The following is a 14,192-nucleotide window of genomic DNA, read 5'->3' on the forward strand; positions in this document are numbered from 1 at the left end:
ATGACTGGTATGTGATGGGGAGAATTCAGGGGCTTGTGAGAGACCAGGAAAACCTTGAATACTGTTGGGACAGGTCAGGGCAGCCTCCCAGAGAAGGTCTCCTTTAAGCTGGACCATAGAAGGTAAGTAGGAGTTAGGCAGCTGCTAGATGAGGGGAAGCACGTGCCAGGCAGAGGGTTGCTGAGGCAGCCTCATGCATTCCAATCATTTACTGAGCTCCTACTGTATGCCTGAAGGGATAATTCAGGGTGGAGACAGGGAATGGTAAGAGATAGGGTGGGAGAGGTGGGCAGGGATCAGTTTAGGGAGGAGCCCCCTCACCATTGCTGGGATCTCGAGCCTCACCCAGATATCCCCAACACCCCCATCTCCCTGGATAGAGAGTGGCTTCCTTCAGGAACAGATTCCTTCAGAACTGCAGCGTTGCCACTTAGCTTCCACATGTGGATTTAGGAGGCACGTCTGGCCTCACCTTTACACGAATTCCAGTCCCACTGGCTCAGCGCTTGCCCTGCCCAGGCACTGGACTGGGTACTTTCACGTGTTCCTGTTGAATCCCCCAGCAGCCCGCTGAGGGCTTGGGGAGACTGAGGCCCAAGGAGCCTGCCTGACTCCAGAGCCCAGCCTGTGGCACCACTGGCTCCCTCCTAGGTGTCCTCGTTTTAGGGGGAGCAGCTCTGCTCTCATCACTTCCGCTCCTCAGACTCTCCCAATTGGGTGGAGTTGGGGGGCAGTCAGTGGGGCTAGGGAAGGAGCATGAAGCGCACAGCCCCGATCTGCACCCTGAATGTGGCTTCTTCTTTGTGTCCAGTGCCCCCAGAGCTCATCGGAGACTTGGACCCGCTGACCAACATCACTGCTGCCTTGCACAGCCCCTTAACTCTGCTCTGTGAAGCCACAGGGATCCCGCCCCCGGCCATCCGCTGGTTCCGAGGGGAGGAGCCTGTCAGCCCTGGGGAGGACACCTACCTGCTGGCAGGTAAGATACCAGTCAAGGTTGGATCCTGGGAATCAGGCGGGCCCTCTGCCTCTGCCTCTGCCTCTATCCATTACATGCCCATGACCTCTGACCCTGAGCTGCCAGGCCTGGTTGGAATAATCATTCCAGCTGCTGGTCCCCAAAGAATGTAGCCCAAAACACTAGTCAGATGAGGTGCTCCAGGAAAAAATCACGGATTTAGATAAATTTGGAAAAGGCTTCCTGCTCTGCTCACCTAGAGAACCACAGTGAACATTTGCATAGCAAAGGTTCTGATAAGTCCTGCAGAAAAAAACCAAAATGAAACGTTGGCACTTACATATAACATCCCACAGAACAGTAGCAAGCTTTTGGATGTGCTGACCTGAGCACCTTCTCCTCTGAATATTTATCCCCCTCATAAAATGGGTTTGCGAGGTTCTTGCTGGTATACAAATGAGGAACTGAGGCCCAGGAGTCTCTGTCCCATCCAAATCCTGCAAGGACTTCAAGGCCCCTGAGGCTATGCCTCAGTCACCCATCGGTTGTTCCACGCAGCCTGTGATGAGATGGCAAATACATTTCCTCTTGGGCATCACTTCTGAGCACTTGGTAAGAATTGCCGGGTGCATTCTGTGGATAGGAATTCGGAGACTGCATTGGGCCCAGTGGAAAGGAATGTGGCAATCAATTAGTTATGTCTGCTCTGGTTGCAGTAACAGCAGTGGTGGCCTGTGTTCTGTGTATCTGCCCTCCCCACACTGGTCTTGGGAGACCCTTGGGTTCCTCTGAGAGGAGCTGTCTCTCCCTGAGAGATCCTTGGGAGGAGAAGCTCTTTTACCATGTCTGTCAGAGTAGAGCAGAGGTCTGCTGGGCCAGGACTACATAACCCATTGCTCTCCCTTCAGCTGCAGCCAATTCCCAGAGCCAGGGGTGGCCGGGTGACAGATACTTCTTGCTAGAGCAGGGTCCTCAGATTTATTCTGGTACATGTCTAATCTCCAGGCAGCGCCATCCATTTGTTTACCCTCCTGGGCCTCAGTTTCTGGATCTGAGGAACAGGACACAATGGGAGACAGACACGTACACGTCTAATTATAATGCCTCTTCCTGCTGGGCAGCAGGGGGCTCAGCTTGGGACAGAATACTGCTCAGAGTCATGCTTGGGGCCCACACCCCTCCCTCCCCAGGTGGCTGGATGCTGAAGATGACTCAGACACAGGAGCAAGACCGTGGCCTCTACTCATGCCTGGCAAGCAACGAGGCTGGGGAGGCACGGAGGAACTTCAGTGTGGAGGTGCTGGGTGCGTTACAACCCCATTCTCATGGGTGCCCTATGAACTCTTCCCCACTGCCTGGGCGCTCCCAGAGGCAGGGCCCCAGACTCATGGCTCATGCTGTAGCAGGAGTCCAGCACAGAGGAGGGAGAAGCTAAGCCTTGTACGCTTTGCCTCGTCAAAAACCTTTGTTCAAGCCTGGGCAGTGTAGCGAAACCCCATCTCTACGAAATGTACAAAAATTAACTGGGCGTGGTGGTACACACCTGTAGTCTCAGCTACTCAGGAGGCAGAGGCTGCAGTGATTGTGCCACTGCACTCCAGCCCAGGTGACAAGAAACCTCTGTTCTGAGGCTGCCATGGAACTTTCCAGAAACAGCAGGGACAATCCAAAGTGGAAGGGGCAAATATTTTCGACACCACTAAGACTGCCTGCCTCTCATCAGAGTCTTCTTCTGAGGCACTGGTACTTCCGTCAGCCAGCAGGAAATGTTTCCTTTTTTTTTTTTTTGAGACGGTGTCTCGCTCTGTTGCCCGGGCTGGAGTGCAGTGGCCGGATCTCAGCTCGCTGCAAGCCCCGCCTCCCGGGTTCACGCCATTCTCCTGCCTCAACCTCCCGAGTAGCTGGGATTACAGGTGCCCGCCAACTCACCCAGCTAGTTTTTTGTATTTTTTAGTAGAGACGGGGTTTCACCGTGTTAGCCAGGATGGTCTCGATCTCCTGACCTCGTGATCCACCCATCTCGGCCTCCCAAAGTGCTCGGATTACAGGCTTGAGCCACCGCGCCCGGCCAGGAAATGTTTCTTAAACTCACCACCCTATGGAAACAGGCATGGGATGGGGAAACTGAGGCACAAGAAACAGTGGGCCCTTGGCTTCCTGTTCCGTGATTGTGTAGCCTGGGCGGGCCAGTCCCCCTGGTCACTAGCCATTTGTCTCCCTGCTTCTCCCAGTTCCTCCCAGTATTGAGAACGAGGACCTGGAGGAGGTGATCAAAGTCCCTGAGGGACAGACTGCCCATCTGATGTGCAACGTCACAGGTAAGGGCCATATGATGTGGTGGGCTGGGAGAAGGGGTGGGAAGGCAGCTTCAGAAAGGAGGGGATCGCTGGGGATCTGCCCACCTGCCCCAGCCCCACTCCTCCTGACTGGGGTCTCTCTATGTCTTGGACTCGGCATCAGGTCCCGGCTCGTCTCTGCATGTGTTCTTCCGTCCCAAACACTCTTCCCTCTCCCCACCTCACTACAGACCTCAGCTTTCAGGACCCTCCACAGGGAGTCCTTGGCTGGCCCCTGAGGCCCAGTGGGCCACCTCCACTGGGCTCCCACAAGCCCCTGTGCTTCCCTGCCCTAGCACTGACCCACATTGGACCATAGTGGCCTTGTGGCATCTGAGCTTCTTGAAGACCCAGTTGCTGCCTTGTCACCATGGTTTCCCCAGTGCCTTGCAGAGTAGGCTCCCATTAATGCTTATGGGTTGAAGGATGGATGGATGGATGGATGGATGGATGGATGGATGGATGGATGGGTGGATGGATAGGTAGGTGAATGGGTAGATAAATGAATGCGTGGATGAATGAATGAGGGTTGGATGGATGGATGTGTAGATGGGTGCATAGATGGATGGATGGATGGGTGGAGAGATTTATGAATGATTGGCTGAATAAAATGATAGGTGGGTAGGCAGATGGATGGATGGTTGGATGGTTGGGTGGATGGGTGGTTGAATGGGTGGGTGGATGGATGAATGGAGAAATGAATGGATGATTGGTTGAATGGAGGGATAGTTGGGTAGGTAGGTGAATGGATGGTTGGATAGTTGGATGGTTGGGTGGATGGGTGGGTGAATGGGTGGGTGGGTGGGCATGTGGATGAATGGAGAGATGAATAGATGATTGATTGAATGGAAGGATAGGTGAGTAGGTAGATGAATGGATGGTTGGATGCATGGATGGGTGGGTGGTGTGTGGGCAGGTGGATGAATGAATGGATGGAAGGAATAGCTTGTTTTTCTGTCTTGCCTGTCTGTACCAGGCGATCTCTACCCATTGTCCAGTAAGGAGAAGGCAGCCAAGTCACAGAGGAAGGGGCACAGGCTGCTTCTGCTGCTTCTTGTTGTGCTTCATGGGCCTCTGGGCCGGGATGGAGAATTCACATTCCCTGACCCATCCGGGACTAGCCTGTGACCCCTGTGCTGCCCTAGTCAACGGCTGCCAAATTGTCTCGTTCTCTGCTCTGCACACAGGCCACCCACAGCCCAAGCTCACGTGGTTCAAAGATGGCCGGCCCCTGGCTGGTGGAGACGCCCACCATATCTCCCCAGACGGAGTCCTCCTGCAGGTCCTCCAGGCAAACCTGTCCAGTGCTGGCCACTACTCCTGCATTGCAGCCAACGCTGTTGGGGAGAAGACCAAACACTTCCAGCTCAGTGTCCTGTGTAAGTTTTGGACATCTGGCCATCGCAGGTGCTGGAGGGAGGGAGAAGCAAGGTGACAGGCTCCTTACAACTTCCCACAAACCATTCTACTATTTTTCTTCTAACTCTCCGAGTTTAACAACAAAAATCATGTAGCGACTCTATTGACTGAACATTTACTATGGGCCAGGCATTTCAACGGGTCTGATTGATTGAATCTTCACAATGACACTGGGAGGTAGGAGATGTGCTTGTCCCCATGTCACTGATGAAGCCCTGGGGATCAGAGAGGTGACAAAGTTATTGCCAGGCCCCAGGGTGGTGGATTCACAGCCAGGCGTCTCTCCATGTCCTGAGGACAGTACATACCTACTATTCTGTTAGCCTGGAGAAACAGAGCGTCTATCAAATGAGAGGGGCTTAGAAACAGCTTAGAAAAATCTGTTTCTAAAATGTTGGCCGTTAAAAGGAGAGTCCCCTGCAGGGGTTGAAAGAAGAAATCTTGGGACCAATGAAAGCATAGCTACTCTGCTCAGCGGGGAGCAAAGCCCCGCAACTCCCGCTCCCCTCTCAAACAGAATTGAGAAGCCTCTGGTTAATTGGTAGAGAGGCTGGATGTCGAGAAGCTATGGGGGACATGGAGGCAGAAATTATTCAGCTTTCCCTTGTAGTATTGCTTAGTGTTTGGAGAGCCGGGCTCTGGGTCACCGAGGCCTGAGTTCAAGCCTGGCCACCCCGGGCATGGGCTTCTCTGAGCCTCAGTTTCCCATCTCGGTAAGGTAAGTGACAGAAGAACCGAGGCCAAGCACCGGGGTCTGAGGCTTTCCTGGTCCTTAGCCTAGGGTCAGGGATCTCTGCTCACAAGTGCCCCCTGGTCCCCCATCGCAGTGGCTCCCACCATCCTGGGAGTGGCTGAGGACAGTGCAGACGAGGAGGTGACCGTGACCATCCACAACCCCATCTCTCTGATCTGCGAGGCGCTGGCCTTCCCTTCCCCCAGCATCACCTGGATGAAGGACGGGGCCCCTTTTGAGGCCTCCAGGAACATCCAGCTGCTCCCAGGTGACGCCCTCTGGTGGGGAGGAGGGAGGGGGAGGGGACAGGTGACATGTCATCTGGGTTGGAGGAGAGGACCAGTGAGCTTGTCCTTATGCCTGGCATGAGGCTGCAGATTTGGGGTGACCCTGGCCACTGGCCGCCACACAGGTACCCACGGGCTGCAGATCCTGAATGCCCAGAAGGAAGATGCCGGTCAGTATACCTGCGTGGTCACCAACGAGCTCGGGGAGGCCGTGAAAAACTACCACGTGGAAGTGCTCAGTGAGTCGGGGGTCCTGGGGCACAGCCAGGTGGGCAGAAGACCATCCGGGAACCCAGGGGCCCGGGCACCTGAACCACCCTTGGGGCTCCAGGGTGCCTCCATGTGGCATATGTCCTCTGACAGTCACCTGGCAGGTAGGGCTGGCTCCAGAGGACATGATGACGAGAGAACAGTGAGTTAGGACTTGGGCCACGTGGGCTCCCAGACCCACTGCAGTCCTAGCTTCCTCCTGCCGCTTCTGCTTCGCGGTATAACCAGAGGTTCTGCAGATTGAGACTTGGGACCCGCAAGGAGGGCCTCTGAGGTGACCCCAGAAATTCTCCTGCCTCAGACCTGCCCGGTCCTATAACCCTTACAGACAAATGCTCTCTCCCCTAGTGAACAGACAGGAGCACGGTAGCTGCTGGGATCCCTGTGTCTCTCGGGCCAGCCCCAATTTCTGGGGCTCCCCCCAGGACCAGGGTAAGCTCAGGGTCTCAGCACCCATCCCCCAGCTCTGCTCTCAGACCCCTCATGCTTTTCAGTCCCCCCTTCCATCTCCAAAGACGACCCCTTAGGGGAGGTCGGCGTGAAGGAGGTGAAGACCAAGGTCAACAGCACCTTGACCCTGGAGTGTGAGAGCTGGGCTGCGCCCCCACCCACCATCCACTGGTACAAGGATGGACAGGTGAGTGTGGGACCCCCTGTGCAGCTTCTGGCTCTTACCTCTGCTTCCAGCTGGTTCTGCTTGGAACCTTCCAGAAAAGGCTTCCCTTAAAGCACCTGGCCCTAGAGCTGGCCCGGGCCCCACCTACCCTTTATTTATTTTATTTTTATTTTTATTTTTATTTTTATTTTTATTTTTTTGAGATGGAGTCTTGCTCTGTCACCCAGGCTGGAGTGCAGTGGTACAATCTTGGCTCACTGCAACCTCTGCCTCCTGGGTTCAAGCAATTCTCCTGCCTCAGCCTTCTGAGTAGCTGGAATTACAGGTACCCACCACCATGCCCAGCTAATTTTTATAATTTTTGGTAGAAATGGGGTTTCACCATGTTGGCCAGGCTGCTCTCGCACTCCTGACCTCAGGTGATCTGCCCACCTTGGCCTCCCAAAGTGTTGGAATTACAGGCGTGAGGCACCCAACCCAGCCTTTATTTTATTTTTTTATTTTTATTTTTGAGATAGAGTCTCGCTCTGTCACCCAGGCAGGAGTACAGTTGCACGATCTTGGCTCACTGCAGCCTCCACCTCCTGGGTTCAAGTGATTCTCCTGCCTCAGCCTCCCAAGTAGCTGGGATTATAGGCACGCACCACCACGCCTGGCTAATTTTTTGTATTTTAAGTAGAGATGGGGCTTCTTCATGTTGGCCAGGCTGATCTCAAACTCCTGACCTTGTGATCCACCCACCTTGGCCTTCCAAAGTTCCAGGGTTATAGGCCTGACCACCACACCCAGCTGTATTTTTTAATAAAAAGTCGAACTCTTTGTAAACTTTAAACTCTACTATTTTCACCCATGTGTGGCCCTTCTCATCTTTATGCTCTATGGATTTGGTTTTATAAACCTCTCAGGGTGTCCTTGTCACTTTATGCTGCATTTTTGGAGAATGTATTGAGAAATAAGCACAATTGTTTTGGTGCTCTTGGCCCCTCATTTCTGATCTCCCTCCCCGCGACCCCCTCGTCTTCCTCGCAGCCCGTGACCCCCAGCCCGCGGCTGCATGTCCTGGGCGAAGGGCGACTGCTCCAGATCCAGCCCACGCAGGTCTCAGACTCAGGGCGGTACCTGTGTGTGGCCACCAACGTGGCTGGCGAGGATGACCAGGACTTCAACGTGCTCATCCAGGGTGCGTGGCACCAGTGGGCTGGGGGTGGGGCTTCGGCCGGTATGAGGACATTGCGGGGCTGGCCCTCCGCAGGCACCCACCGTGTGTCCTGCAGCTCACATGCCGCCCACGGCATCTCCCACTGGCTCACCTTAGCAGCCCAGAGCAGCATCCTGCCCCAACCCCTCTGCCTCGAGGGACCAAAGCCAAAGACATGAGGACTCTGGCCCCAAACCACAGAACTGAGTGGTGGAGGCTGGAATGGTCTGGTTGAGCCAGAATGCCACACTCGTAGCCCCTCTGCCAGATGCCTTTCACGATGTTAGGGAAACCTGGGGATTTGCTTCGGAATCTCTGGTCGAGAGTAAGCTGAGTGGCTGCCTCGGTGGTTGAAACTCCTTGTGGGTGCCTGGGGCTCCTTATATTCTTCTCTCACTTTCGTCAGTGTTTGACATTTTCCTTTTTAAAAAGTGAAGGAAGGAAAGGAGGGAGCCGGGCGTCAGAGAGGCTGGGAGGGAGAGGCTGGGAGGCTGGGAGCGGGGCTGAGAGGCTAGAAAGAGGAAGCTAGGAGGGGCATGCTGGAAGGCTGCATGGGGGAGGCTGGGGGGAGGCTGTGGAGACGGAGGGAGAGGCTAAGAGGCTGGGATGAGGAGGCTGGGAAGGGGCGGCTGGGATGAGGAGGCTGGGGAGGAGGCTGGGATGAGGAGGCTGGGAGGTGGGATGAGGAGGCTGGTAGGCTGGGAAGGGGAGTCTGGGAGGGGGAGGGTGGGAGGGGGAGGGTGGAAGGTAGGAAGGGGAGGCTGGAGGGCAGGGAGCTGGGAGTGGGAGGCTGGGATGGGGAGGCTGGGAAAGGGAGGCTGAGAGGAGGAAGGGGAGGCTGGGAGCAGGAGGCTGGGAGGCTAGAAAGGGGAGGCAGGGAGGCAGGAGGCTGACAGGCAATCTGGGCGATGGATAAGTGTTCAGAACCAGGTTTTGCTACACGATGCCCGTGGACTGTCCTGGCAGGAGGAACAACTGCTCCGGGCTGCCCTTTGTCATCTCCAGTGCTTCTGGCCACCAGTCCTCTAGCCCTGGCTCTGTCATGAACTGGTTATGTTACCTGGGGACAACCTGGGGATGACACAGCCCCCTCCGGGCCTTAATTTGATCCTTTGTAAAATGCAGGTGATCAAAGCAGGTGACCTTGAGGGCCCCCCGTCCATTTCTAAAGCTGATGATTTTGTGCTTCTGTGCTCTGATAAACAAACATTGGCTAAAGCTTAGTATCTGGCTTCCAACTGTGCAAAATATTTCCACATTACAGGGAGTCTTTAGCATCCATTAGACACGAGCTGCTTAGGGAAGGAGCCTTATCCTAGTGCCTAGCACATAGTAGTTGCTCAATAAACACTGGTTTAGGAAGTGAGGGAATTTAAGAAATGCCCTGACCTAAGGGAATGGCTCAAATAATGGATTTCCGCACCTGGGAGAGGCTGGGATGAGAATCTGTGTGAGCAGAGGTGCATTCCCCACCCCTCTGCTGTGCTTCCTAAGGGCTTTGTCTCCCCCACCCAGTGCCCCCCATGTTCCAGAAGGTGGGTGATGCCAGTGCAGCCTTCGAGATCCTGTCCCGGGAGCAGGAGGCCCGGGGCGGAGTAACGGAATACAGGGAGATTGTGGAGAACAACCCAGCCTACCTGTACTGCGACACCAACGCAATCCCACCCCCGGAGCTCACCTGGTACAAAGAGGATCGGCCCCTCTCGGCCGGGGATGGGGTGTCTGTGCTGCAAGGTGGGTCAGGGCTGCGTGAAGAAAGTGGGCGCTTTGAGCTCTCCTGTGTGCTGCCTGCTGTGTGACCTTAAGCAGAGCACACAACCACTCTGGACCTTAACTGCAATTTGTAAACTGGGGGTACAAGTTCTTTGCCTGTGTGAAGGCAAAGACTGGATTGCCTTTTGCCTCTGGTTTATGGAGCAGAGCCTCCTACCATGGGGCATGCCCTTCTGGGCTTCAAGATCCCTAATGTCCTTAAACGATTGGCAGAAGCTGCCACTTTCTCTGCAGAGGCAGGTGACTCCTTCGTTAATCGTCAACTAAGCTCATGACCCCAAACGCTGACGAAGCTCTGGCTGGACATTGAAGGCCACACTGTGGTGGCTGAACTCACATCTTGTGTGTCTGGTTTTTTTTTTTTTCTTTTTTCTATTTTTATTTTTTGAGATAGAGTTTCGCTCTTGTTGCCCAGGTTGGAGTGCAATGGTGTGACCTCGGCTCACCGCAACCTCCACCTCCTGGGTTCAAGCAATTCTCCTGCCTCAGCCTCCCAAGTAGCTGGGATTACAGGCATGCGCCACCACGCCTGGCTACTTTTTGCATTTTTAGTACAGATAGGGTTTTTCCATGTTGGCCAGGCTGGTCTCAAACTCCCGAACTCAGGTGATCCGCCCGCCTCGGCCTCCCAACGTGCTGGGATTACAGGGGTGAGCCACCGCACTCAGCCAAGTTTTGTTTTTTTCTTTCACCATCTTAAGTGGTATTTGTTTATTTATTTAAGGTAATTTAATTTTTTTAAGTAAATCTTTTATTTTAGAATAAGTTTTTGTAGGTAATTTTGACTTAAAAGACTCCAGGGCCACCCAGGGCTTAGAAATGCCCAGCCCACCCGGCTCATGAGGGTGGTCTCTCTGTTTGAGATTTGAACTGTGTCCTGCCGGAGATGGACCAGCGGTGGGGCTGGTTTTGGAGAGCAGCGGTCAGTTGCACAGGTCTCCAATGAGCAGAATCAGACCAGGGTTGCTACTTTGGTGCTTGCAAAAAACGGAGGTGGCTGGGCACGGTGGCTCACACCTGTAATCCCAACACTTTGGGAGGCCGAGGTGGGAGGATCGCTTGAGCCCGGGTATTCAAGACCAGCCTGGGCAACACTGTGAGACCCCATCTGTACAAAATATTTTAAATCTAGCTGGGCATGGTGGCATGTACCTGTGGTCCCAGCTACTTGGGAGGCTGAAGAAGGAGGATCCCTTAAGCCCAGGAGGTCAAGGCTGCAGTGAGCCGTGATCATACCACTGCACTCCAGCCTGAGTGACAGGTCAAGACCTTATCTCAAAAAAAGAAAAAAAAAAAAAAAAAAAAAGAAGGAAGCCTCTTGCCAATCCAGGAGTGCAACTCTTACTGAACGCTGTTAGTTCCTGTTAGAAACCTGTGGACGGACCCCTTAACCTGGCCACTGACCATCGATCCTAACCCCAAGTCCTGGGTGCACAGTAGGCTCTGTCACCTGCTGATCTCAATCAGACTCTAACCATCAGCTAATCCCAACCAATAGCTGAACCCAGACCACAGCCACCAACTGCCCCCCAGTCCTACCCACTTACCTCCAACCCTACCACTCACCTCTCACCCTGGCAACTGACGTCTAACCTCTGTTCCCTAATCCTGAGAACATAGGCGTCATGGTCACAGCTGACCTGAATTCTTACCCTGACCTTTTGCACTAACCTCAAACATCAGCTGACCCCTACAATGCCACTGCTGCCTCAATCCTGGCCATGGGGTTCTGCAGGCTCTTAACCTGGTCAAGCCACCCACAGCCCCAGGCCGGCCAGCCCCAACCTGGAAATCTGAGCATGCAGTAACCCTAACCAGGCCCCCACTGGAGACCAACTCCAGCCCCCATAGATGCCAGGCTCTGGCATTGGCTGGCTCTTTTTTTTTTTTTCTTGAGATAGAGTCTTACTCCGTTGCCCAGGCTGGAGTGCAATGGCGCGATGTCAGCTCACTGCAACCTCTGCCTCCCGGGTTCAAGTGATTCTCCAGCCTCAGCCTTCTGAGTAGCTAGGATTACAGGTGTGCGCCACCACACCCAGCGAATTTTTGTATTTTTAGTAGAGATGGGGTTTCGCTATGTTGGCCAGATTGGTCTTGAACTACTGACCTCAGGTGATCCACCCGCCTCGGCCTCCCAAAGTGCTGGGATTGTAGGCATGAGCCACCGTGCCTGGCCACTGGCTGGCTTTTGATCACAGAGTGTCCTGGGCAATGCCTCCCCTGCCCCCACCCCTACTTCTACCCCCAGCAACCACCACAGCCCCAGGAGCTGTCTCCCCTGCCTCCTGAGTCTTTGCTTGGACTCTGTCCTTGCCAAGAAGCTGGGCTCAGCACAACAGCGAAGCTGAGCCAGCAACCACTGCCGTCACACCAAACACTGCCATGAAGGCTCAGGTTTGCCATCTGTAAGATGGGAGTGACAACAGCGTGTGCCGCACAGAGGCATTGTGGGACAGGCCCAGAATGTGCCGTCCAGGGCCTGGCACACAGCAAGTGGTGGCTGTGCCCTGACTTGACTCCACTCCACGCGTGAGCTGGGCAGGACAGGCTGATTCTCTTCATTTCACAGATGGGGCAGGGGACAGTCACATGTCCCAGGTCCACTCCAGAGGAGGGAGCAGCGTCCTTGCTCTTGGTGGTGACTCTTGTGCCTGAGCTCAGGCCTCTGTCCCGTGTCCCTGCAGGAGGCCGGGTCCTGCAGATCCCCCTGGTGCGGGCGGAGGATGCCGGGAAGTACTCTTGCAAGGCATCCAACGAGGTGGGCGAGGACTGGCTGCACTACGAGCTGCTGGTGCTGAGTGAGTGGCGGGGCCTGCAGGCGGTGATTCCCGGGACTGCAGGCGCCATAAGAGCCTCCCTCGGAAGGGGCAGAGGCAAAGTGCACGCAGTTTTGCTGTGCTCAGAGGTTGAAATTGGAGTTACAAGCTCAACCTCAAAAATCATGCAGGACTGGGCACAGGTTCCAAGTCAGAAGCTTCCTGGCTGTGTGACATCAAGCAAATCGCAACCCTTTCTGTGCCCCTGATTCCTTAGCTGCATCAGGGATTGGGAGGGATTGGAGAGAAGGGCATGAGGATCCCAGCCGGCGCCTGACACCAAGTGCCACCCTCGCTTCCACGGCCACCCCCGCCCCCAGGGACCTGTGCCGGCCCCTCAGCCTCCTCTCCCCCACCCCCAGCCCCACCTGTGATCCTGGGTGCCACAGAGGAGCTGGTGGAAGAGGTGACGGTGAATGCCAGCAGCACCGTCAGCCTGCAGTGCCCGGCCCTGGGAAACCCCGTGCCCACCATCTCGTGGCTCCAGAATGGGCTGCCTGTCTCCCCGAGCCCACGGCTGCAGGTCCTGGAGGACGGGCAAGTCTTGCAGGTCAGGGCAGCCCCCTGCACGTGCTAGGGGCAGCGGCTGCTGAGGCCCAGCACCACTTGTCTGGGAGCCAGGGAGGGGTCGTTATCTGCAAATGAGGCTCTTTGCTGGGACCCATGCTGGAGCCCAGCCAAGAATCACCTGTGAGGCGCCATGCTGGGCCAGCACAGGCCTGTGCATAGCATCCAGAGATTCAGGAGACACGTAGCAAAGGATGCATATGAGTGCAGGACCCAGAGCCTAGCACCGCACAGAGCAGCCTTCCCCAGACCACCAGCTGGCACATGCAGAGCCATGCCCAGCACTCAGACATCAGGCAGCACCCTGAGTCACTCCATGTGCAGACACAGAACTGCAGGGACCCCAGGAGCCCCCCACACACAGCATGGCCCTCCACAAGGGTGGGGGAGGTGCTTGTCACATCTGGTTTGCTACAGAGAACCACCCAACACCAACCTCACGCCCACTCCTGAGCGCCACACAAGGCCCTGGATGGAGGAGGTTCTAGGTCTCCATGAGCTGCCTGGTGCCTGCGTCCCTGGCATGGGATGGGAGGAAGGGAGGGAGTCCTCACAGTCATTCCTGAGGTGTGGGGGGTGGTGTCCAAGGGGCCTCAGGCATCACCCAGGCATGGCTCCCTGCACCCACAGGTTTCCACGGCAGAGGTGGCCGACGCCGCCAGCTACATGTGTGTGGCTGAGAACCAGGCGGGCTCCGCTGAGAAGCTCTTCACCCTCAGGGTTCAAGGTGAGCTGGGCTGAGCAGGCAGCCCCTGTGGGTTCCTTTTCCCCCCAGGGGTCACTGCCTTGGGGCTTCCAGTATCCTGGGCTCTGGGACCTGCAATCAGAGTTGAAGGATCCCAGCCTGGCCCCAGCCACATCCCGATACAGCATTTGGGGGACCCTGATCACTACTGGGCCAACCCCAGGTGGTTTTAAGCAACTTTGGAGGTGACCAGGGAACAGCTCTTTTGAGGCGTTACACCACCATTATTGAGCACTTACTGTGTACCTGACAGGAGGCTGAGCACTTTCTCTGGGCTGACTCCTTCCAGCAGAGCTAGGTTAGCCCAGATTTGCAGCTGTGGGAGCAGACTGAGGGAGGTCGCTCTCAGAGAGGAGTAGGGGGTCTCACCGCCCCGGAGCCTGCGCTCCCAACCTCTGCGACTCATGACGTACACCGCACTGCAGTGGCTGTGAGCTCTGTCTCCGATGCGGGGACAGCTGTGGTCTCGGAGAT

At 55.5% G+C, this 14,192-nt stretch overlaps 1 protein-coding gene across 1 annotated transcript in view; it reads left to right on the top strand.

The window, feature by feature from the left end:
* HMCN2 (hemicentin 2) overlaps positions 1-14,192 on the top strand; it is a 171,512-nt gene that overhangs the window by 105,527 nt on the left and 51,793 nt on the right. The window contains exons 46-57 of the mRNA XM_031654639.1: positions 812-979; positions 2,149-2,262; positions 3,190-3,276; positions 4,482-4,673; positions 5,541-5,714; positions 5,859-5,972; positions 6,498-6,640; positions 7,649-7,799; positions 9,333-9,551; positions 12,275-12,388; positions 12,769-12,956; positions 13,604-13,700. Coding sequence (XP_031510499.1) covers positions 812-979; positions 2,149-2,262; positions 3,190-3,276; positions 4,482-4,673; positions 5,541-5,714; positions 5,859-5,972; positions 6,498-6,640; positions 7,649-7,799; positions 9,333-9,551; positions 12,275-12,388; positions 12,769-12,956; positions 13,604-13,700 — 1,761 coding nt within the window. The remainder of the gene's footprint in view (positions 1-811; positions 980-2,148; positions 2,263-3,189; positions 3,277-4,481; positions 4,674-5,540; positions 5,715-5,858; positions 5,973-6,497; positions 6,641-7,648; positions 7,800-9,332; positions 9,552-12,274; positions 12,389-12,768; positions 12,957-13,603; positions 13,701-14,192) is intronic.

This window comes from Papio anubis, chromosome 13 (assembly GCF_008728515.1).
Source record: "Papio anubis isolate 15944 chromosome 13, Panubis1.0, whole genome shotgun sequence".
Classification (NCBI taxonomy): Eukaryota; Metazoa; Chordata; class Mammalia; order Primates; family Cercopithecidae; genus Papio; species Papio anubis.